Source organism: Puccinia triticina, chromosome 12A (assembly GCF_026914185.1).
Source record: "Puccinia triticina chromosome 12A, complete sequence".
Taxonomy (NCBI): domain Eukaryota; kingdom Fungi; phylum Basidiomycota; class Pucciniomycetes; order Pucciniales; family Pucciniaceae; genus Puccinia; species Puccinia triticina.
The window spans coordinates 423325-448240 of record NC_070569.1 but is presented as its reverse complement, the minus strand read 5'-3'; the positions used below and the strand labels follow the sequence as shown (position 1 = coordinate 448240).

The 24916-nt window shown below is 46.2% G+C and overlaps 3 protein-coding genes across 3 annotated transcripts; 2 read left to right on the top strand and 1 right to left on the bottom strand.

Annotated features, from left to right (window-relative positions):
• Positions 1–2715: 2715 nt before the first annotated feature.
• Positions 2716–2964, top strand: PtA15_12A41 (uncharacterized protein; the record flags this gene model as incomplete). Its single annotated transcript, XM_053162027.1, has 1 exon — positions 2716–2964. One exon carries the CDS (start codon positions 2716–2718, stop codon positions 2962–2964), a length of 249 nt encoding a protein of 82 aa, XP_053025611.1.
• Positions 2965–3472: 508 nt separating this feature from the next.
• On the bottom strand, positions 3473–4174 carry PtA15_12A40 (uncharacterized protein; the record flags this gene model as incomplete). Its single annotated transcript, XM_053162016.1, has 1 exon — positions 3473–4174. The coding sequence occupies one exon, from the start codon at positions 4172–4174 to the stop codon at positions 3473–3475; it is 702 nt and encodes a 233-aa protein (XP_053025610.1).
• A 45-nt stretch (positions 4175–4219) lies between these two features.
• PtA15_12A39 (uncharacterized protein) lies at positions 4220–4518 on the top strand (the record flags this gene model as incomplete). The annotated part of the gene is made up of 2 exons (XM_053162004.1): positions 4220–4354; positions 4432–4518. 2 exons carry the CDS (start codon positions 4220–4222, stop codon positions 4516–4518), a joined length of 222 nt encoding a protein of 73 aa, XP_053025609.1.
• Positions 4519–24916: the final 20398 nt, after the last annotated feature.

The window sequence follows — 24916 nt, the reverse complement described above, 5'->3', positions numbered from 1 at the left end:
TACACCTTGGATAACAACAACAATCAAAACAGAATTTTGTCTGGGGAGAGACAATAAGTTGGGGGAGGATGTGGTATGCTTTATGGTTACCCATCTAGCCCATTTCAAAATTTTCCATTTTCTCATATGTACACTCACAAATTAACCAACACGGTGACACCATTGGATTCTACGGCCAAAACTACACAGGATACCATGGACAACACACCTTACACCCCTCTGGATCAGAAGATACAACCCCTTCAAGACACCATCAGCCAGTTTCATGCACACAAACACCATACTCAGGTCATGTAATCCGTTACATGAACCACCCTTACTCAGGACCATGTAACGGATTACATGGTCCGCTCTGACACTTGTCTACCCTTTACATATGCTTTACCTCATCAGCTGCACTCATTACATTGTGTTATGCACGTGTCATGCAGGCTTATGCAGGCTTATGCAGTCTTATGCAGTCTTATGCAGTCTTATGCAGGCTCATGCAGGTGCATGCAGACTAGTGTAATAGGCGCTGCAGTTCATGCAGGTGTCAAGCTAGCAAAAACCCCTCATGCAGCTTACACACGACATCAGTTGACAGCTCAGGCTAGCTAAATTCCCTTGTATGACATCATTTGACAGACAGGGGCAGTACAGATGATCAGATGACCCAATGACATCATACGTCAATGACATCATAGGCCAAACTCAAACCTCTCACCTCCACTTTCTCACCAGCTAAATTACCTCATCATTACATCATGTGACCTGTCAATCGGGCTAAATCCCCTCATCTAGGCTGTACCACCAGCCAAAATCCCTCATTTGACAGCTCAGGGCAGCTAAAATCCCTCATTCCCTGGTTCCCCTGGAGCTAAAATCCCTCACTCTTTTCTATTTAAGGAGGCTCTCCTCCCCCCAGTTGTAATTTCTCTCAGCAAACTACTTGCACTCAGCTTACCCCATAACAGTACAACACTTGCTCACTCTACAGTATTAGCCCCCACTATATTGTGGTTTTACCCTTATTACATAACAATTACATACATACAACAACACTATTACATCGCTCAATCATCATCAACCCCTCTGTCAGGGTGTTCCACAAACTCTTTGCGGCAACACACGGACCATATCAACTCGCGACTCGCTCAGCACCGGTTACATCACCCATATCCCCTAAGCCACTTGTTCGACGTAGGCTATCTTTTGATACACCTCCACTATCACTACATAAACCTTCCAATCGTAGATTGGGGGGCTTGTTTTAGTGTCTAGTGACCCAGGAAAGGCAGAGGTAACCTCATTCATCCCTTTCTGCACTCAGCAAAAGGTTCTCAGGAACACTTTTGAGCTTTACACCGGGGCTGGAGATGTAGTGCTAATCAAACTTAAAGGAGGGGACGGAGTTGGCGAGTGAGCGTTAGTTGAGGCCAAACAGCCGGCCCGGCAAGCCCATTGCCGACAGAATCGACCACCTCGCACTCCCCATCTTTGACCGCACTGCCGACGAGGCGCCTTTTTGCCCAGAACTGCTGTGATCCGACGGCGGCGGAGAGACTGGAGGTGAAATTTGGGCGGTTCGTGCAAGCACATGGAGGAGGGTTGGAAGGATTCAGCCCAACATGGTGCTCGGACCAGCCCCACTTGGTGGTCTCCCAGAGCTGGGCATGGGTGGAGGGGAAGAAAGTGTGTATGATGGTGATCACCAAGCCAGCAAAAAGGGGGAGGGGTGTATCAGAGGCAACAAATACAGCCAGATTGAACTCGCAGGTATGTGGCTGTCCTTGGTGTGGGATTTCTTGCAGGCTGAAACGGAGGGGTTGATGGATGTGGCTGGTGGGCGGGGTGATGTGTCATGTGCTTGGAAACGGTGAGTATGGTTGAGTTGTGAGGGAAGGGGCCTGACAAGGCTATATAACACAGCCACAAAGCAGTGGCAAATGTCCTTCAGGGCATCCCCTGTTGCACTTGCGCGGGTTGATGGCCTCACAGCCCCGACTTTTGCTTCTCACACTTGTGCCAGGCTGAGCGGGTTAACTCCGGTCTTGTTTCACCTGTGGCATGTCACAGGCTGGGAGTTTGTTAAATCTTTGGGACTGCTTGTAAATACTTACTTTTATAATTTGTATTTTTTGTTGGGGGTTACTAAACGTACCCGGTTTTTCCGCGTTTGTACCCGGTTTTTGCGTACCCCCTTTTCCGGGTGCGTACACGGTTTTTTTTTCTACTCATTTCTACGCAACGCAAATAGGCTTAAAATCCAAGTATATTAAAGTCTCAGGTTCATAGAAAAAAAATTCAAGGGTTCTCCCTACAATTTGCCAAAATACAAAAAAAAAGATCAAAGGTTCTCCCTTTTATGAAACATGCTCCAAAAGGCCGTGAGTTGGCCCACAAACAGACTAAATACAAAAAAAAGTGCCCACAAAAGCCCCAAAGAACCCCCCCAGCCACCTAGCGCAGCAAGCTGACACACCGTGGCCCAACGCCCATCCCTGTCTAGCAGGGTTAAAAAGCGTTGGGAAGAGGACCCCCAGCCCTAAAGCACAAGGGGGGCCCACGAATATCCCCCGCCGGACTGCGCAATTGCAACAGCGGACGGGGGTGAGACGACCCAGGGGCTGGAATTACAGCTTGTGAGTCGCCTGAAGTAAACCTACTCCTAAATCACCCCCCCCTTTTATAGTCAACTCCCTAGCTCGCACCCGACAATAACCACCCCAAACCATGACCCCCCACATCACCTGCTACCGCGGTCCTGATACAGACGAGCGTTGCCCCACCAAGCGCCACAACGCCATCACCCTCCAATCGCCACGGGCCCCCGCCGCCGTTACCGTTCAGACGACCGCGGCCTCACCTACCGCCATGACGATCCCACCGTCACCCACTGTTATGAATTTTAAACGCCATCGCCACCCCCCAAGCCCCACAACCTGCCGCCCAACGTCCATATTTCCTCATCCCAACGCCTAGATCCTCCTGCCGTTGCCTTTGATACGACCGCGGCCTCGGCTACCGCCACGTCGCTCCCACCCCTACCCAATGCTATGACTCAAAACCGTCCTCGCCACCCCCCAGCTTTGCAACCCATCACCCAACGGCCCAACGCTTTTACCTCAATTCTCACTGCTGATACCCATCTCAAGTTTTCCCTTCTTGTTTCCTGCTGATAAAGAGTCAAACTTTGTGATACTGAGAAGGAAAGAAGCAATGGAGCTGATGCTTTTGAGGGAAGCCTTCAATATGTTTGAAGACTTGCTATCAGACCTTGGCCGGCTAGCGAGGTGGGCATCGTCAGAAAAATTGATTTTGTGGGGTGATTGAGCGGGCTCCGGTTGGGTTTGATTTTTCAAGGTACTGATAACCTTATAATCATTCTGCTTCAGATCGTCCTCATAGTTGCTACTGAGGCCCGATGAAAGGGAAGGCGCAATCGGGGACGATACGGGTACAGGAAATTCAAGCTGGATGCTGTCAATGCTTAATTTGGTGGAATAGAAGAAGCTTGAGATGGGCTGCGAGACACCGGGTGGCCGCTTCGACCATCCTCACTAGCGGAACAGAAGCTGTTTGACTTCTGATTAACAGTAGTGACTGTGCGCTCGGGGTTTGGTTTGCTTTCACGATGGATCTTGGGTTGTTTGTCAGCAACCCAAAAACTCTTCTCCTCCATAAATTCATCATAGGTAGTGCCTCTATGCTTGCGTTTCCAAGATGAAAGTCCGGGAAAGCATCCGTTCTTCTTCCAAGCCAATATGGGGAGAATCAGACGAATTCCAACAAGACCCAGACTTCCGGCGACGATCGAAACGACAAGGGTGGTAGCCCCGGGGTGCACAGGCATCACATGCGCTTGAGGTGCATGTGACATGGCAGGTGAAAAGGCCTTGTTGTCGTACATCAATGGCAAAAAGCTTCCAGGGGCATCGCGGAGGTTGGGAGAATGTGATGGGAAAGCTGGGGATGATGGCAGCTCAAGCGGCGAGTCGTTCTTTCCACTGGAATATGCGTCTTGAGATGGGGCTATAAATGAGCCGGCATCGCTGCCGCCTCTTGTTGGAAGGACTGGTGATGCCCGAGTAACCTGAGCCGAGTCCGGGTTGTCAATCCCACGCAGCTTCATCCAATGGCGTAGCGTGCTCAAAATTCTTCCCAGCGGGCTAAATTTCATCGAGAGGGGCATTGGTCCGGATGATGAATCATCACACCTGCCCCAAACGAGCCCGGCATGCACGCATTCTCCATCCTGGACAGCGCCAACCTCAGCCTATGTGGAGGGACCGGCCAAACCTTCAACTGGGACTCGGTCAAAACCCACCTGGCTTCCTCCACAACCACCCACCATAACCTGGTGATTGCTGGCGTATTGAACGCCCAAACGTCGTGAAGTGCATCAAGACTTCTGATCCAATCATTCTTGATATCTGTTCGGGAGTCAAGGTTGAGATCTGCAATAGTCAAGTGGCCAAGAATAAAGATTTCAAGAAGATTTCCCAAGTCATCGACCTCATCAAATCCCATTCTTGATCATCCGTCTTTCCTTTGCTGCACATCATCATCTTTATCCACTTTTGCTTGTATTCTGCTTTTTTCCCCTCTTGTTCATCAAAAGCAGCATGTTTCTTTTTGTACAATCATCATGCCCGTATCTTATCCATGCAACACCACCATTGTTTGATTACAGACCAAACCAATCTCCCAACTGTCCCCCGCCACACATATAACATCAAATTTTTGTTGATAAATCTTGATCTTACCACAATAAACCCAACAAAGTCGTGGTGGCAAGTGGGAACGCTTGTGGCAAAACATAAGATTAATGATTCATGGGTTGTTATCAGCTGTTTCTGCTATACAGTATTCTTTGAAGTTGAAACTCCACGGAATTGCTAGGTTTGAGCCATTGTTTTAAGGCAATCACTCAAAAAATTGGACGGCCTTGTCACCTTGCCGGTCTTATTCCGTATTCAAACTTAACTCAAGGTGAGCATAATTATGATAAATTGGAGAAGACAACTTAGACAATTGGTGTTGGCTAATGAAGCTCACATAAATTGGCCTTAACTATAAGGTGGAAGGCTCCTGACAAAATGATTTTAACCCCGGTTTTCATTGAGGCAGGCTTGCCAGGACGGGAAGAGTCTCACCCGATTGGCAAAGGTGGCGGGCATCAAGGCTTGCATCAGCATAGATTGTGCTTGCAGAAGACCCAGGCTGTGATAGGCTTGGCTCACGCTTGATTTCATAATCATGGGGGTGGTGTCAAAAATAAACAGAAAAACAATCAACACGCGCGCAAGCAAGTCTCCATGTGGGGCCGGAGGTAGTGGGGTGATAAATTGTATTTATGAAAAATCCCTACGCGACATGGTCAATTATAGCGTTCCTGGAACTCTCTGGTTGTCCCCGGACAAGTGCAGTGGCTGCGGTTCAGTTCACTGGAAAGACAAGGTGGGGGTTGGTGGTGGGCATCAAGGCTTGCATCAGGATATATTGTGCTTGCAGAAGACCCAGGCTGTGATAGGCTTGGCTCCGGCTTGATTTCATAATTATGGGGGTGGCGTCAATGGTTTACTTGATATGAAGGATAAAGGTCAGGTCCCCCTGGGCTCTTATTTGTAGCGTGGATTGACATGTGTCAAATAAATAGAAATGATTAAGTTCAAGACTTTGCCCTGGTTGGTTGAATGGTGGTCCACTGGCATCTTCGGGGGCAGGGTTGGGTAGTCCAAAGATGGTGCGCAAGGTTTGAAAGATGGTTTCTTGTTCATGTGCTGGAAGATGAACTGGCCGCAACCAAGTGTATGAGCTTGGCTTGGCCTGTGTGATTGATAGCTCAATCACATTCTCATAGCCTGGATTGGGAAGGAAAATAGTTGTGTGATTATTGGGCATATTATTGGGCAAATATGTTTACAAGAATGTTAATTATTGCAGGAGGATTGACAAAATAATTTGCAGGATTTGTGGTTGAAAGTATGAGTCATTGTGGCTTTCTGTGGATGTGGGGTACTCTTGGTATCATCCTAGGTTGACCATCAGGGTGACTGGGGTCTAGCAATATAAATAAAAATTCAGGTCATGTCAATGGTCTGGGTGATGTACGAGCGCCTGCCTGCTGGGTTGATGCTGAGGGCATCCCTGCAGCGGCAAAGCCGCTTGGCCTCTAGTTCATCTAAAATCCTGAAAAGAATTATGATACATTCAAAATTCCAAAAAAGAAACTTTAAATGGTTTAATTAATTTTTTGCATACCCCCTTTTCCCAAGTGTGTACTAAGGGAATATCTTTTTTGTTACATGTACCAGGGTTCCAAAAAAATTGAGGGAACATTTAAACATGCATTAGAAGCTTCCTTTGAAATTTTTGAGAGAAAAAAATAGGTACGTGGTGGGTACGTGGTGTGCTTAGTGGAAAAATGACCGCTACAGGTATAACTTTTTTTTTACACATTTAAAGAGTTTAAAAATTTCAAAAATGTTTCTATGGTGTATATTCTGTGCGCCATTAAATTTATAGCAATGGGGTAAAAACCAAACATGAGATATAGGGGGGCCGGGCAGCCTTAATAGGAACAATCTGGCTAATTATTGAATATCTTTTTTGATAAATTTCCCAGAAGTCTAAGGACTGCAGGGGTTATAGAATGATGCATAGTCTCTGCGCTCTGAAACTTTTGGCAATATTGGTACCTCAGAACATCAGATATAAGGGGTGCGCAGTAAGGCAATATGACTACCACACACCCCTTATATTTCATGTTCTGAGGTACCAATATTACCAAAGGTTTCAGAGCGCAGAGAATATGCATCATTATGTAACCACTTAAGTCCTTAGACTTCTGGGAAATTTATTAAAAAAGATATTCAATAATTAGCCAGATTGTTCCTATTAAGGCTGCCCGGCCCCCCATATCTCATGTTTGGTGTTTACCCCATTGCTATCCAAGTTTATTAAAGACACAGTTTTTCAAAACTAAAAAAATCAAGATCAAGTGTCTTCCCTTACAATTACACAAAATGAAGAAAAAAAAAATCATGGGTTTCCCCATTAACAAAATCTCAAAAAATAATGCTGGGTTTCCCCATCACAAAAAAGACACAAGCAATTTCTCAAGCTAGCCTTCCAACAGCGGCAAAGCCGTGCCCACAGGCTCAACACCCAGCCCGTGACAAGCGCACAGGTCAAAAGTGATGGACGTGAAGGCCCCCGGCCCGCAGCAAAGGCTGCAGACCCGTGGGGGGCCCACTCTTTGCCCCTCAGACTGCGCACGCGCAACAGTGGAGGGGTTGAGGACAACAGATAGCTGGAAGTGCAGCATCTCACGTTGCCTGGGGATTCAACTCACCGCCAAACTATCTGCCTTTTAAGCACTCCCCTCACAACCCCTGGACTTGAATTTTGACCTACTCAGGCTAGAAGGCTCGCTCCCCCCACGCAAACGCCAAGCCGCGGCCCCGTAACCGTAATGGATTCCTCAGCAACGGCGCAAGCCATTGAGCCTTTCAGGATGCCTGTATGCTCTATTCTCCGCCATTTGGCCTCACCTCAATCCAACCCACCCCGCGGCCCTCGCAACTGTCTGCAATTACTTTTGATCCCCTCACAACGGGTATCCCCAGCCATGTCAGAACTCTTCTTGCCACCTGAAGCCACTTGATCTTGGGAGCCGACCTGGTGATTGCCAAACCCATGGCCAAGTTCCTTGCCCCCCCTCCGGACATCAGCGTCCGACTGGCGCGCTCTGTCAGCCACAGAGTACATGTCACAGTACCTTACACGCACCAAGTACCTGCAATTGTTCACATTACATATAGTACATTCCTTTTACACCTTTATTACATATGTATATCATTTGATACAAGCTTAAGAATGTACTCTTGTTATACATTACATTACAGATAACCATAGTTAAATACAGTTACCATAATGTACTGTTGTTATGAGAGTTAAGTTACGTGCAACAGTAAGATTACAATACATTGTAATATTACTGTACACGTGAAATACCCCAAGACAGGTATCACTCATTTATCCCCTGTTACGCCTCAGTCCCCATTTACATAATATATTGGTTATGATATAATTACATAAACAATACATGATGTAATCCAATTCAAAGAGCACTGAATGGAATCAATGATTGGTTATGATCAGCTAGTGTGCACAGCTACTGATCCAGGATCAGTACTGATCATTACACTGCCCTGATCATTTCCAATGTTGATCCTCATGAGGATCTGCTTCCCTTGAGCGCTTCCAGTTCCCCCCTGGTCCTGAAGCGCCTCCAAGCGCCTCATATTCCCTCCTGCTCTTTCCCCTCTATATAAACACGCCCCTCAGGACTGTTTATCCCTCAGAATATTATTATAACAAGGTTTAACACATACATAGTTAAACAGTGCCTTCATTCTCACCCATCTTTCAATTCAGGAATACTCTCAACTCTTGATTACCCTTACCTTTCTGTAGGTAAAACCACGAACCCAAGTTGAGTTATTCCTTGGATGCCTATTAACACCCTGTGTTGATCTGGATGCGCCTTAATTGAGCAAGCCTCTCAGTCAAGATTACTGATAGAGTGAAACCTTTTACAGGTCTTACCACGAACCCATTGGCCCATCCTTGGCATCTTACACCATCATCTTGATAGTAACAATCCTCTCAGACACGGTTAGTTACATACAGGCTGACACGCTCCGTGCGCTCAACCACCTTCTCATTCCTTGACAAGTTCTTTATCACCCTGCCTACCGCATCGGTGTGGTGATCAATTCGGTACAGGCGTAGTCAGTTCTCAAAATGGCGCGGCGCGTGGAGGATAAACTCTCAAGCGCGCTATGGTGCGCAGGAACCCTTTCTTCCTATGTAGTGCTGTCTTCTTATTCTTTCTCCCTCTTCCTTCTCTTTTCTTTTCTTCTTGGTCTTTTTTTTTGTTTTGTTTCTTCCCTGCGCGTGTTGGATGGTTTGGCTTTGTGGTGGGTTGGTTTTGTCTGAGTTCTGTTGGTTTTGTTTTGGTTTTGTCCTTTTCGTTTGTTTCTTCTTTCTGTTGAGTTTGTAGCGCGCGTGAGTGTATGATGAAGGTCCCGCTGCGTGCTGCGCCCGGAGTCTAAGTTCTGTTCGAACTTAGATGATGGGACAGCATGGGAGACTCTGAACCATATTTTCCATCAAAATTTTATTGATCCTCATTATCCATTGCTGTCTGGAGCTTCTTTTGAGCCTTATCTGTCCCGACGATCTGGGATACCTTCTTATCACGCACGTGGCGTTCTCTGTCGATCCCCCTCACTCTGATCCCGCCTTCCGGCGCCCCTCGACGATCTTCTCTTCGCGAATCTTTCCCATCCTTCTCAGTTCCTTTCATCTCCCTCTTCAATAAATACAACCCCGCCGACGCGCGCTCAACGCCGTCGTAAATCAAAACCCCTCATACCTCATCGCTCTCAGATCCTCACCTCATTCTGCGACCATCCCCGGAGGGCATACCCCCAAAACTTTTCCCCTCGAACAACTGCCGCCGCCTGGCACGGACAGAGTTCCAAATCGGCCTCCGAAGTCGCCGTCTACACTCATCTCGTCAAGTCCAAGGAACTTGTCATGTCGGCAATTATTATTGGTCTTGATTCTTCCCGGTTCACCGAGGTCTGCGAGATTGTGGTGCCCGGGAACTGCATCAATTTGCAATAGAAACTGCTCCTTGATTCGACGCCCAGACGAAGAATCTTGTGACGCTGACGGCGGCGGCGGCTGAGGCCCATCTGGTGGCCGCCATCAACACCCGCACCGGTCTGTTCCTGCGCGACCACATGAGCCTGATCTGCTCCTCAGGTCTGCTTGACACACACTTCTCCCCTCACCCCCCCTCCTCCTCGAGCCCGGGCCCGCCCCCTGCTCCTTCTCCTGCTCGCCCCCCTGCTCCTCCTCCTGCTCGCGAAACCTTGCACATCAAGACACTCAGCGCCGACTCCTCCGTTCACGCTCATCAGCCCGCTTGCAACGCTCAAGCCTCCCTTGTCAAGCTCAACGTCCTGCTCGAGCAGGAGCTTCAAATCAAGTGATTCCTCGCCACCGCCCGTGCCAAGCGCCAGCCTCTTCGCATGCCTCATCAACATGTATGTCGCCTCCTCCTCCTTGGGTACCCAACCAAACAAACAAACAATGAAAACCTAATCCGCTCCCTTCCTCAACCTGAACAAGTTTTTATCAGCAGTTGATGTCCTGTCTTACACCACCTGCTCTGTATTGTTCACAATATCACCACTCACCACCTCATCCCTCCTCATTCCATTTGCCTGCTCATCATCAACTCCATTTTTTGCATGGCCTCCTTCCTTTTGGTTTGTTTTGATCTTCCATGTATTTGTTGTGTATCTTTCCTTGATTACTATTTTATGGCTTTATAATATTCCTGCACTACTTTGGCTCTCTCCCTCTCTGTTTTGCTCTCTTTTTTTCCCATCCTGCTTGTCATTTTTTTGCTTCTTTTTCTTCTGATTGGAAATCCTTGTATCATGAAATCAATCAACTGAAGATGCTGATACACACCAGCTAAATATCCAGCTAAATATATATATGTCCATATTTATGTATAGGCAGATTCCTTGGAGTAATTTCATCCAGTCTACACTGTACTGCTGACAATTGATCAATCATAATTCCTCATGTGTTTTCTTGCTACATCAGACATTTGCCTACTTGGTACACTCTGCTCACCTTGCCTTCAACTGATCCATGGTTTCTTGGATCCTGGATCAATACTGCCTTTCTAAATTCTTTGTTGTGTGTTGGTTGGCTAAAGTGTCTCTTACTCTTTTTATGGGACATCACCCTTGCCATCATCATGATGGTCTGGCATTTATGTTGTAGTCCAGTTGGATCAACATAGCACAAATTTGGGGCATAGGTGACGAGATGATGAACTTCTTTCCATGCTTGAAATTGTGCTATGATTGGATGAGCAAAAGGCCATCAGTTTCAGCAGTATTTTCAGGTAGACATGATTTAGTCATAGACATCAACATAAATCTTATGAGTTCAAGTGATCCATAGGAATGTTAATTGTTCTACTTGATCTTTTACTTTGGGTAGATTTAATTGAATTTGGGGATGAAAAGAACAACTGGTCAACAGAACCCCAAGCATTTCAACAACTGTTTTCATCAAAAAAAACCTAAGCCAATAAACAGGGGTCATAGCAACAACAATAATCAACTGATTTTTTTGTATCTATTAGCCTAAGTGTGCCTGGCTGTAGAGGTCCTAATTCTCACTTTTGTGTGTCAATGGAGAATTGAAGGCAGAGCTCAACATCAATGTTTCAAGTTTTCCTGAGCATTATGAGCCAAGCTGACCTGGCTACCTGTAATGTAGCTAAATCACCTGTTTGCCCTGTTACAAATGGAGATTTGGTTTAGGAGTAGCTGCCTGGAAGTGGGGATTAGCTTGGGCAACCTGGTGGTGGAGAGATGGGTGCTTGCAGCGGCGGAGCCGCTTTGGCCTCTAGTAAATTTAATGGCGCACAGAATATACACCATAGAAACATTTTCGAAATTTTTAGACTCTTTAAATGTGTAACAAAAAAGTTATACCTGTAGCAGTCATTTTTCCACTAAGCACACCACGTACCCGCCACGTACCTATTTTTTTCTCTCCAAAATTTTAAAGGAAGCTTCTAATGCATGTTTAAATGTTCCCTCAATTTTTTGGAACCCTGGTACATGTAACAAAAAAGATATTCCCTTAGTACACACTGGGGAAAAGGGGGTATGCAAAAATTAATTAAATCATTTAAAGTTGCTTTTTTGAAATTTTGAATGGGTCATAATTATTTTCAGTATTTTAGATGAATTTTAAGCCTATTTTCGTCGCGTAGAAATGAATAGAAAAAAACCAGGTATGTACGCTGTGGTGGCCATTTACGTGGCGCCCGTAGCGCGGCGGATTCCTCAAGTTTTCAGGCGTCAAGACAGCAGCTCACGGGTCGTCAAGATCAATCAGCGCGCGTCGCGCGCGGCGGAATCATCAAGGCGTTTCAGGACCAGCGGTTTCCTTCCGGCGGATTTTCTTTTCTTTGGCTCTTTGATCTTATTTTCTTAAGATGTTTGTTACTCTTCCTTTTTTTTATCTTCTCTCCTCTTTTGTTTCATACTGCGCGCGTTGGATGGTTAGAGTGTGGTGGGTTGGTTTTGTTCTTAGCCTCTTAGTTGTTGTGTCTTTCCCTTTTCAGTTGTGGCGCGCGGGTGGTTGTGATGACCTGTCACGAGATGGTCATCATCCCTGAAGTTTAAGTTCTTTGGAGCTTAGGCGGAAGGGGCGGCATGAGACTTTGTCTGAACCCAAATTTTATCAGATCATCTCGTCACTTCAAATCTAAAGCTTATTGATCCTAGTCCAGATATACTCGCGGAGCTTCTGAGTCAATCCTCTCAGCCCGCGACGATCCCTTCTCCTCCGTCTTTTTTATTGTTTTAGATCACTTTCCCCGGTCCAGTTCGCCGGCTGCTCCCCTAAATCCTCAACAAAACAAACTACCGCCAACGGGAATCTACCCCCCGTCGTCTCAGAACAAATCCCCCCCCCACTTCTGCTATTAACTTTGAATCCTAGAATCTCCGGACCACCTTGAAGGCAGCGCTCAACAGCGCACATTCCCTTCCAGTAACTGCCGCCGGCCCAGCACCGGTCGGAGTTCCACATTTGGTCCCCCAAGCCGGGATCGAACCAGCAACCTCAAGATTTACAGTCTCGCCTCAGGATTTCGAGACGGCTGGCGGTTTTAGGCGCTTTCTTTTTTTAGAATCACTGTTTTATCTCATTGTTTCCTTCGGGCTCTTCTTCCGGGGTTCTCTTCTTTTTTCTCTTTTCAAGGATCTTATTTCAGGCGGCTCTTTCGGGCGTCATAGGCATTTGGTTTATCTCGCGGAGGTTTGGAGGAACAAAAGTAAGTTCCATCCAATAGTGCACCTCCGAGGGTATCTACTACGTGTTGAAAGCATTACAATTTGCCACGTGCTGTGAGCCTTCCCCGACTCGTCTCTTTTCATCAACAGATTTCTCCGCCTTTTTCCTCCTTGGATTCATTGAGACGAGATGGCAGAAGCGGCGGCGTCAGTCGGGTCGAAGATGGTGAAGATCAAGCCCCAAGACAGGGAGCTGAAATTCAACGGCAAGCGTGTGGAGGTTTTCATTAACGGAGTGTTACCAGTTCCGGTTTGTTGTTAATTTGCCAGGTTCTGGACGAATTCCTGCATCTCAGGCTTGGCAGTCTCTGTGGCTACTACAGATCGTATGGGCCTTGAAGGTATAAATGGTATCTGTTGCCCATTTGGTAGAAAGTAATCTCGACCCTGACGACTGACTAAACCTTGACCCTCATCTTTTGCCAATTCAGGGCACTGGTAAGTGGTGTGACCATCTCGGGAACAATAAAAACAGGACTGATTTCACTACAAACATGGATGAATTTGGGAAGGCATATATTGATCAATATGGCATATATTGATCAAATTATATTGATCTTTTTTTTTTTTTTTGAAATTTCTCTTTAATTTTTTGCCTTCCTGCAACATCATAATCCTTCTATCATCCCTCTTCCTCTTGATTTCCCCCTGTCTTAGTTTTCAACAATAGTAAAAGCTTCATTTTGTTGCCAGATTGAATAGGTCATTTTTACATACTCATCTAAGTTTATTAAAACCACAGATTCACAAAAAAAAAAATCAAGGGTTTCCCCTGTACATGAGTTTCTTCAGAAACACAAAAGAGGTTTTCCCTACAAGCTAAATAGAAAGCCAAACCAAAGTAACAATTTCAAAATTTCTAATGTACATGATGAAAAGCAACAGATTTAACAAACTCCCAGCCTGTGACATGCCACAGGTGAAAAGAGACCGGTGTTAACCCGCTCAGCCTGGCGCAAGTGCGTGGGGCAAAAGTCGGGGCTGAGGACATCAACCCGCGCAAGTGCAACGGGGGATGCCCTGAGGAAGTTTCACCATTGCTTTGAGGGACAGATATTTATATCCTTGCCACGGCCTCCGAACGCTTTGACTCCACTGGCTGTTGTCAAGTACACCATGAATCACCCCCACCGCCACGGTCAACCATCTCATTCAACACCCAATTTCACCATTGCTCTGACAACCGACTATGTAAACTCTGACAAGACTGCCTTTGGCATACAGTTGATAATATCACCTTTGAGTTGGATACATACACACTATCTCCACAGTCGTGGTGTTTTCACCGTAACACAACCTGATTGCCTCCCAGTCCCACGACGGGTCTGCTCTGACTACCTCAGCATGTAAATATGTATCATTTGTCTGAACTTCGACGAAAGACCTTTGCATGAATTACTGCTTTAAAATGAAACACTTCACCCTAACACTCCTTGTAACCTGTCATGTAGGCATCTCACCAGGTGTAAACTTGTCCTGCTTGATCCGCCCCTCAAGAGTCTGTTGAGGCCCATGACCCCTCCACCATCCAGTCGCTTGCACCTATACCACATTGTAGCATCTCTCAGAGATCATGTCTTTGGTTCTTGGTGCTCTTCCCTCCTTCATTAGAAGAGAAAAAACGGACTCGTTGCATCACGCGCTGGGAGAGATTGCGGAGGAGTCACCAGGTGCTTGGGATCAACAATTCAAATTTCAACCCGTGATGAAAATAGCAATCTCCAGCACAGGTGGTCTATGACTTGCGGCAGGGAGTCTTGCCTGCTTTCTCTTCGTCAATTTAATTCTACTCTGTCTCCTCGCTCAATACGCCTGGCCTACGTGGCCTTCAATCTGAGGAAGCCTTCGACCACAGCCTCTCCAATGCAAGCGGCGCCCGCGACCATTTCCCTCTGCCACCAGTTCCAAATCGGTCACTCACCCTGTTCTCGTCAAGATATCTCACTGGGTATCAAGCAAATTTCTAGCGCTCCTTTGACCACCCGCTTAGTATCCCCACGAAAAACCGACCCGACTCATCAATATGGCTTTGGGTTGTCTGCCGCCGGCCTTGCCACTGAGGAGGACATTAGCCTTCTCTTGGCTGTTCAACTTTTGCGTGATCTCTCTTGGTCCCTGCGGACACCGAGCAGTGCTGAAATTGGATGCCAACACCGGAGCCCAGGCTATTGCCGGCTGGCTCACCTGTTGGTATCCATCTGACTTTCCTCCTCCCCCTCAAAGTCTAGCTGATTGAAAAAATGTCTCTGTAAATCACAGCTTGTAACTTCACCAATTACATCATCGGATCCTCCAAGGAACCCCGTCATACATCAACATTCCTGTGACCGGGCATTTGACACCAATGTCTCATTGACCTTTGTCAATGTTGTGATCCCAATCAAAAACAAGGAAAATCACTCGGTTGGATTGAACTGGTCGCTCTTATGCCAAGAGTTCTTTGATCTCCAAGGGACCGCTGCCGCTGAAGCCACAATTGATTGGGGTCAGTGTTGCAAGGACGTTTGGTATCTCTTGACAGGCAGGCAATATATGTCTTACTAATTCAAACTCTTATCTGTGCAAATTTTTTTAGCTTCCACTGACACCGGTGACACCCAGTGGAGCGCCTCAGCTTCCGCTGGTGAAGCCTTGGTCAGCATGCACAACTTTCTCATCCTCCCCTTGCTCTGAAAGTGATTTGTTGGATTCCTTGCACGCAGGGCTGTTAAAAAACTTAACAACCCGGACCTTATAATATTGTCACTAATAAATTAATGTTTGCCCCATGTTGTCCCTGCACAAATGAAATTCAATGTTCAACCAAACTCCCCCTGCCCCAATCCAATTCTCTGTTTGGATTCATTGAGGTTTAAAAAAACAAAGCCATTTTGTGAGAGAGCATTGCACAATTTGCACCTGACTCAATCTGGGCCTGAGGGGCAGCTTTGACTTGAAGAACCCTCCCTTTTTTACATACCTGCTTGCTGCTGCTGTGATTAGTTATGGCTGTCCTGAAATGCCATATGACCAAAAGCCTGTCAAAACTATTGATGGCTCACAAATGCAACTTAGTATGTTTTAAAGTAGAACTGGCAAGGCTAAAGGCTTCCTGAAGCAATGAAACCAATGCTTAAATCCATCCCCCTTTTTATGCATGATCCAATGAAGTTAATAAGCAACCTGTATTTTTGTCAATAAAATATTAGTCAGCCCAATGTTTAGATCATTATTTGTTTTACAACAATCATCAATGATTGGTCATAACTCTTTGTTTGCATACAATCTGACATTGTTAGAACCACAAGTAATACTCTCCATATTACAAAAGCACTCATATTTATTTTGTCAACTCAGTTGGTAAACACCTTAATAACGGGGTGGGTGAATTTTACAAAGTGTTTTTTACAAGGTACAAGGCCCTGTAAAAAAATTCTTTGTAAAAGTACACATTAAGGGGGTGTATGTGTGATTTTACAATGTGTTGGCTAGATTCCCACCTTGTAATGTAAAAGCAACCTTTCAAAATTGTACCTGAAGTCTTCCATGTGGAATTTTACTTGGTGTTTTTTTACAAAATGCCACCTTGTAAAAAAAGTACCTTGCAAAATTGCATATTTGCAGCGGCAAAAAATTGTAAGAAATTCTGCGAAAGTAATTCACTTGGGCTGGTGCAAGGTTTGGCGTAATAAGAAAGTTTCTTCTGAATGGTGGTTGCAAAGGCCTGAATTTCACAAGACAAATTTTGAGGAAGCAGTACACCAAGCAAAACATGTGTTGCAAAAATCAATAAAATTGACTACCAGTTTCAAATTTACAAGGTGTTGTGGAGATTTTACAGGGTGTTTTTACTCCTTCCTCCTTTGGAAAATTGACTTCCCCAAACTGCACATTGTCCAATATGCACTCCTTCTGAAATTATTGAAGGTGCAGGGGCAATAAGAGAATTCACTCCACTGACATAAACCTTGACCAAGGGTTATGTGGTGATTCATGACTCCCAGAAACTTCATAATTCCAGCAGAAGTTCATATTTTCCAAGTGCAGTTGGTAGTAGTGGGTTTTCCAAAAAAAAAAAAAAAACTGCCTTGTAAATTTCCCACAGCAAGTTGTAAATTTGAGCTTTTTAATCACTTTTACTGACTTTTACAAGGTAGATTTTGTGCAGTGTACCAAAACCACCTTGTAAAATTTACACAACACCTTGTAATTTCAAACCTGGTTGCCATTATTATTGATTTTTACAAGGTACATTTTGCATGGTGTACTGCTTCCTCAAAATTTGCCTTGTAAAATTCAGGTTTTTGCTGCAAATATGCAATTTTGCAAGGTACTTTTTTTACAAGGTGGCATTTTGTAAAAAAAACACCAAGTAAAATTCCACATGGAAGACTTCAGGTACAATTTTACAAGGTTGCTTTTACATTACAAGGTGGGAATCTAGCCAACACATTGTAAAATTACACATTCTCCCCCTTGATGTGTACTTTTACAAAGATATTTTTTACAGGGCCTTGTACCTTGTAAAAAACACTTTGTAAAATTCAATATCCCCCTTAATAACTGAGTGTGTTGTTTATAAGTGTTCAAGTCCCAAAGTTTATGTTGGTACCTCTGGCCAGTTTAATTTTTTGTCACAGTTGAGTCTTTGATAATGTATATCTCCGGTGTTTGGCAGGGCTACCTCATCTCTTTGGTCAAATAGAGTTTCACTGTTTTAAAGTAACCAAATGGGCCCACCTGAAGTGGTGTTTTGTTTCTTAGGAGATGATGTAGAAAATCCAATGATTAATGGAATTCTTATTGAGGAAAATGTACCACACAGGATCTTGATGATGATTGAAGCTCAAATTTCAGGGGAGAGGAGATGTTAATTTGTGAACCCCTGGAAGTGCAGCGGCGTAGCCGCCTTGAACTCTAGTATGAATTATTCCTGAGAAAAAATAGTCTGTTAAGTCAGGCAGGGAGGGGGAGGGGGGAGGAGGCATGGGGAGGCATGAATTATTGTCACTTGAACCTGGCAGAAGTGTTGAAATCTACTTTCCAAAAAAAAAAAAAAAAAAAACCAATCAGTCTCAATATATCATGCTACATCAATTTTGTTCAAATTTAATGGCTTGTTTATATGACTCATCATATCCAATATCCTAAATTTCTACTAGGCCTGAGATTGATTTAACGTTGTAAGACTCAAAAGTGTTCCTGAGAACCTTTTGCTGAATGGAGAAGGGGATGATGGAGGTGCAAACTCTGCCCTTCTATACTATCAGATAACAAGACCCACCAAGGTAAGCTTGGCAAGTTTTAATGAAGTGATAGGGTTGGTTGGTTCAAGATGAGCTTGTTGATGACACTGAATAAATTGTTGTTATTGTTAATGTAAGGGTTGTTATGTAGGTTGTTTAAGTATATATATAAGGCTGAACTGTAAATGTTGGGGTGACTGTGATTGGTGAGTAATGAACTGAGGAGCTGACAACTGGGGAGGAGGGAGCTCCTTATATAGACAAAAGTGGAGCCCCAGAGGGCTTGTGGGTTAGGGTTTTGACTAATCTAGACAACAGTGTGAGGGATTTTAGCTGGTGGGAGTAGATACAAATGATGTCATAATGTGTCAGGGGTACATAAATGATGTCATAAGAATGCAGTAGGGCCACATGAAGGCTGCGTAAAGTGACAGTAGACTGCATGAGTTGACAGGTGGATGCAGGGGGTGCATAAATGAAGTCCGAGGCTGCAGAGTCAGTGTGTGATGACATCATAATATGGAAATAGAAGAGTACTTGATAATATGTAATGACTGCAGTCTGATGGGGAGATGTATGTTTGTATCCTGTGATTTGTATAAGCATAATGCTGTGATCCTTGAATTGAGGCTGGTGACAGGCTGGTGACTGGGTATGTTGAACGTGTGATGGGTGTCCAGTGTCCAAAGAAGTGTAGGTTCCAATCCAGCGGGGTTCAGGTGATGCTTTCAGTGGTGACTAGGGGTAAAATTGGCCGTAGAATCCATTTCTGAGGTCTGTTTGATGGTATCTTGGGGCGTATTGTGAGTAAATATATGTATGCGAAAAAACTTTTGATTTTTCACTTTTCCGTCTACCACATCCTCCCCCAACTTATTGTCTGTCCCCAGACAATTCCACCGGAAAAGTGCCGTATCTTGAATTTTGGAAGCTTGAGGCTTGAGTTTTTTACTGGGTGACATGAAGAATCCTTGGGAATTTGGCCGTTGGATGTCTTCTGGGTACTGTGTCAGAGAGGCTGGGTGGGGTGAATTTTGGTCAAAAATTCAACTTTTGTCGTTTTTCTGACTTTTCTTGAAGGGAAATTTTTAAGGTGTCTGGGAGTCGAAGTGCTGCGCGCAGTCCGCAGTCCGCAGTTGCGCAGTTGCGCAATGGTGCTGCTTGTGCTATGGTGGCGGCCGCAGCTGCTGCTCCAGCGCCTCAGGGTGCGCGCTGTCGAGGCCGCGGGCCTCGAGTGTCGAGTAGTGATTGGGGACTCGTACCCGTTCTTGATGGTTGACTGATCGGGCTTTGGGCCCGGGTACTTAGTGTTGGTCGTACCCGTCCAATAGCTATCCCGACCCCGCATTCGGGTCTTGAGTGTGTATGTGTGTCGGTCGTACCCCCTTCGGGGGTATGGCTTATTCAGGAGTTCAAGGCGTATGGGTTTGGGGTTCAAGACCCATACACAACTTCGCCGACCTTCCGATTCCCTCGGATACATCACCGCCGCCAATGGTCAACCGCCGCCGTCGAGGTCTCGCACCATCCAAGCCTGCAGCTAGACTGAACCCTGCTAGTGAGCAGGGTTCATTTTCGAAGTAAGTGCGTTCGTGTTCTTCCTCAACAGCTGAGTGGCCGTTACGTTGGCTGATGCAGCCGTCAGATTTATTACCAGCCCCACTCGCACCACCGAATCTGACAGGTCTTCGGGGTTTCTGATTGGGCTGCCTTCGCCGGCAAGGTTGGTTTCCAGCCGGCGATCTCATAGCGGCCGGCCCTAAGACGGTAAGACTAATTGCCGCATTCTTTCCGCTTCCTACAACAGCCGGCTTCTCAAGACCTGGCCGTGGGTTCGAGTACGTATCGTTCCGGAGGGAGAGATGGCCCCGCACGCCGTCCGGCTCGACTCTATCTGGGGTTCCTATTTGGTCGAGTCGAACGATCCAACCTCTAGTTACCAATGGTCTGTGGCCTCCGTTCAGAGCCCGCGCATGGGGCAAAAGGACTACGGGTCCTTAAGTCCCTATGAGTCCTCACAGAATCCGAGGTGAGTATAAAAAAGGTTCCCCTCGCCTCCTCCCACCTCATCATCCACCTCACTCCTCCCCAGTACTACTTTTCTAGGCTTATTACTTTCGTCTGCTGCCATGTTCAACAGACCCTACTATCGTACCTACTTTTCCCCGTCCCCTTACCCGTTACGAGCCCGCGGGGCCTCTGCTAGCGCTTCAACTCGAGTGCGTCCATTTTGTTCCTCATACCAGTAGCTTGCGGTCCTGTCGCACTGCTGACCCGTGTTGGTTGTTCTGCTACTAGCCAGGTTCCTCTGTACACAACCCTATCCTTATCATGGACGGGCCTATGTACAGAGGCGGGGTGATTCGTCCTTCATGGTTCCAATGGTCCCGCCAGCGTTTGGAAGCGTTCAACCGCCCCAATCGACCTCGAACCCGAGTCAATCGCTCAGCTGATGGCCCGGCTTCTCCGGATCATCGGCCTTTTGTCGTTGCCGGATCGGCGATGGCCCAAGTGGCTTCGGTGAGTTGTATATCCGGACCGCTGTAAGCTATCCGATCCGATACTGACTCCATTCTTCGGTTACTTCAGATTATCGCATCCAGTGATCGTCCGGATTCCCCGTCCGAACTCCGGACCCCGTCGCCCTCCCCGTCGCGGGTTCCCCCCGGGTTGGTGGGCCTCCACCCCCGCTTTCAGGGTGCGGATGCAGCCAGTCCCGGCCAGGCGTCTCCAGTATACCAACCTCGCCTCCCGGGTGAGAGATCGCATCCCAACTCGCCCGTTTATCGACCCGCTTCCGACGAAGCCGACAATCCAGTGAGTCAATCTTTCTCTTCCCTTTTTTTTCCATGCGAGTTCCTGACCACCAATCTTCGCCACACAGTTCTTAGTATCCAACCGAGTTGTCATAGGCGACGAGTGGCTGGTACCGGCTGCTCCTCGTCCCAGCAACCTCACTTCGCCGGCTATCAGCTGTCGAAACTCAATCGCAGATTCGTCCGAGTACGGGTCTCATTCCTCGGCCGAGTATGGGGATCGTTCCCAGGGTTCGGGTGCGTCAGGCTCATCTCAATCCGGGGAAGCTACTGCCGAGACCGATCGCGCCGATGATGGGATGGACCTCCTTATTGAGTGGTCGGGTGGTGTACGTCCTTCTCCTTACTCTATCACCCGACTGGCTTAACCAGCCCGCGCCTACTGGTAACGAGCCCAACGGTCATCAACCCATCGAGGTTGATGCCGTTGATCCTGAAGGTGGTGCCGATGCCGACGGCGTTGATGATGCCAATGGTGATGCCGATGGTGAGGCCGATGCCGATGGTGTCACCGAGACTGATCTGGCGGACGACGTCAGCATGAGTAGCATTTCTCGTGCTTCCACCCCCTCCATCATTGGTCAACCCCCGATCGAGGATTACCCCTTCTTAAGCGACCTCCAAGTCCAAGCTCTCCTGGAGCCCCATCGTCCCTTAGCTATCGAGCATCGTGCTCGTTTCGCAATCGACTCCGAGGCCTATACTAGGCTCTATCACACTTTTGCTCAAGCCTTCGTACCCTACTGCCAGCAGATTCCCAACGAGGTTGTCAACGGTCGAATCCAGCGAGTTCACATCTTCCAGGTCGTATCCGAAGAGTTTCGATCTACCATGCGTCAAGCTGGCTACAATGACTAGTTCCTTCGTGAGTTTCCTCCTCTTTTTACACCTGCTTACACCCACAATACTGATCCTCTGGCTTGTTTCTTTCCTAGTTTTCTGTTTTTACTAATCTTTTGTCCAGAGTACCCGGGGTAAAACGTATCCTTCTCAAAAAAATCGATAGATAATCCTAAAAAACTCAAAAAAAAAAAAAAAAAAATTGTAAAACCCCCAGAACCCTAAGGATAAAGATGATTAGTTATTTTTATTTTATTGTTGTCTTTTGTTCTTTTCATTTTTGAAATTAATCCATCCCAGACCCCCCTCCCCCAACTTAAACAGGTTGTCCCCAACCTTCCCTGTAAGCATACCACTGAGAGAGAAAGAGAGAGAAAAAAGATAAGAGAAATGGAGAAGAAGGAACAGTATAGAAGCTGTGTGAGGTTTTTTTTTTTTTTTTTTTTTTTTTTTTTGTTGTTGTTGTTTTATGTTGAGTTTTTGCTTTGGTTTGAAAAGATGGTCCTGATATCCACTGAACTGACAATTGAAATTATTTAAAGAGTGACTTTGTCAGGAGCAGGTCTTTTTTCCTCCCCCAACTTAAACAACAACCCTGGTAGGTGTGATCCAGCTCAGTCAGAGCCATCTGATGATCCACCATCCGAACTGTTGCCAGATACTTCCTCCATTTCGTCGTCTGCAGGCTCCGGCTGAGATGGATCCTCATCCTCCTGAATGTCTGCTAGTTCACGTCCTCGAGGGTAAAACCGTTTGATATGTGAAGCTGCATAAGCCCTCTTGAGTTCAGTCCCATCCAATTCTTCCAAGATATAGGAACCCTTGGGTAGTTGTTGCTTGATCCGAAAAGGTCCGTTCCATCGATTTGCAAACAACTTTCCCCACTGATCCTCCAGGCTTTTGTTGTAGACCAAAACTAGTTCTCCTGGATCTAACGGCTTCCGAAGTCTTGCTGCCATTCGTCAATCCCAGTATCGAACAGATGAATTTCTGACCTTCATCAACTTTTCGTGAGCTATCCCTAGAATTTCTTCTCGATGTTCCAGTTGCATAGTCCTTGCCTCCAAGAGTTGTTCCGTGGTGCTGACTTCAGTCCAATCAATCCCCAGATAAGTGTCCATTTCCAAGTCAACCGGGAGAACCGCTTTCTGGCCGAACACCAGCTCGTAAGGTGAATATCCCGTTGTGCGTTTTGTCGAAATTCTGTCAGCAAAGAGTACTAAAGGCAGATATTCCCTCCATTTCCCACCAGATTCGCCACACATCTTGATTAGGGTGTCTTTAATGGGTCGGTGTCCTCTTTCAATCATACCATTGGCTTCAGGATAATAAGGTGTAGGAGGCCTAAATACTGCTCCAATCTTTTCGACTGCTTTGATGAATTCATTCTTGAATTCCGGTCCATTGTCTGCCGTCACCGCTTTGATTACGCCATATCGATAGACCCATTCTTCAAGGAGAAATTTTCCAATAGTTGCGGCTGTCAGTTTCACCAGAGGAGCTGCTTCAACCCATCCAGACAAATCATCCCGTGCTACTAGCAAGTACTTGTACCGTCCAGCTTTGATATGACAGACGTCCAAAGCTACTCGTCCGAATAAGCTACTCTCTCCTGTGGGGTGCCGTATTTCTCGTGGAACTAATGGGTCCCTCTTTTGACAAGGTTCGCAGCTATGTACCCATAATTTGACTTTTTTCTTCAAACTTGGCCACCAAAATCGGCAGACTAATCGCTGGTATGTTTCCTCAAGTCCCCGGTGTCCTAGATCTTCGTGAACCATTCGTAATAACTTGCTCTGGTAGGATATCTTGGAGATCACTAGTTGTGGCATGGGTGAATGTCTTCTCATGAGTCGTCCATTCTGGATAAAATAGTTAACCGATTTTCGTTTAAGTTTCTGAAAGTCCTCCAGATCCATAGAACAAGGTCTCTGCAGTGTTTGTAGATAATATTTGAGGTCTGTCCAGAAACCAGAAGTCTCCCACTCCAATAGTTCCGTTGAGGCTGAAATTATGTTATACCATGAGCAGGCTTTGATTAGGGGTTCTTCCTCGTCAAAGTCTTCCGTATCATTGTAGAATTCTTCCTCTTCGTCGCTTATTGGACGTCTGGACAAGGCGTCTGGCATCGTGAACGTTTTCCCTGGCTTATGCACCATTTCGAACGAAAAAAGTTGGATGAATGCTACCCATCTTGTCATGGGGGCATTTGGAAGTGAAGGTGAGTTGATCATTTGAATTAGGGACTGCGCGTCCACTTGGAGTTCGAAATGTTGACCCCATAAGAGCGTTTGTAGTTTTTTCAGGATTCGTGCCACCCCACAGAGTTCCAGTTTAGGCTGTGAATATTTCGATTCGACTGGCGAAAACACAATTGATTCGTACAATACTGGTCGATTTAATCCGGTTTCAAGCTCCTGTTGTGAGAGTACTGCACCGGCCGCAATGAAACTGGAGTCCACTGCTAAAACAATAAGCCCTGCGTCTTTCGAATAATCAAGGTTCTTCAGGGTGATATCTTCTCCAATTATCTCTTTTAGCTGATTGAAGGCATCGTCACAGCTTTTGTCCCAGAGCCATTATAAGTTACGATTCCCATGAAGCCTCGGAGTTCCGTGACGTTATTGGGAGTTGGCCATGTCGTTATCTTATTCTTCTTCTGATCTGAAACCCTTTGTCCTTCTTTGCAGACCACATGACCCACAATATCCAAAGCAGGTACGCAGCATGCAAATTTCTTTCCTGAGATAGTGAGTCCCGCCTCTTCAATTCGGAATAAGATTCTTTCCAGCGTTTGAGCGTATTCCCAGATAAAACGTCGAATTCCGGGATTCTCTTCTAAAACTTCATCATTGTATGTGGAACTTGGCCCTTTGATACTGCCATCGTCAATAAATACGCCTACGTGGTCGGGTATCTCATCCTGGAGAATCCACATCATTTGTGCTTGATAGACTGCTACTGAATTGGTTGCGCCCTGCGGAAGTCTGGTGAGTTGAAATCTTCCTAACGGAGTATCAAAGGTGGTGAGAGGTCTTGATTCCGGGGCCAATTCCCTTTCGTCATATCCACCCATAATATC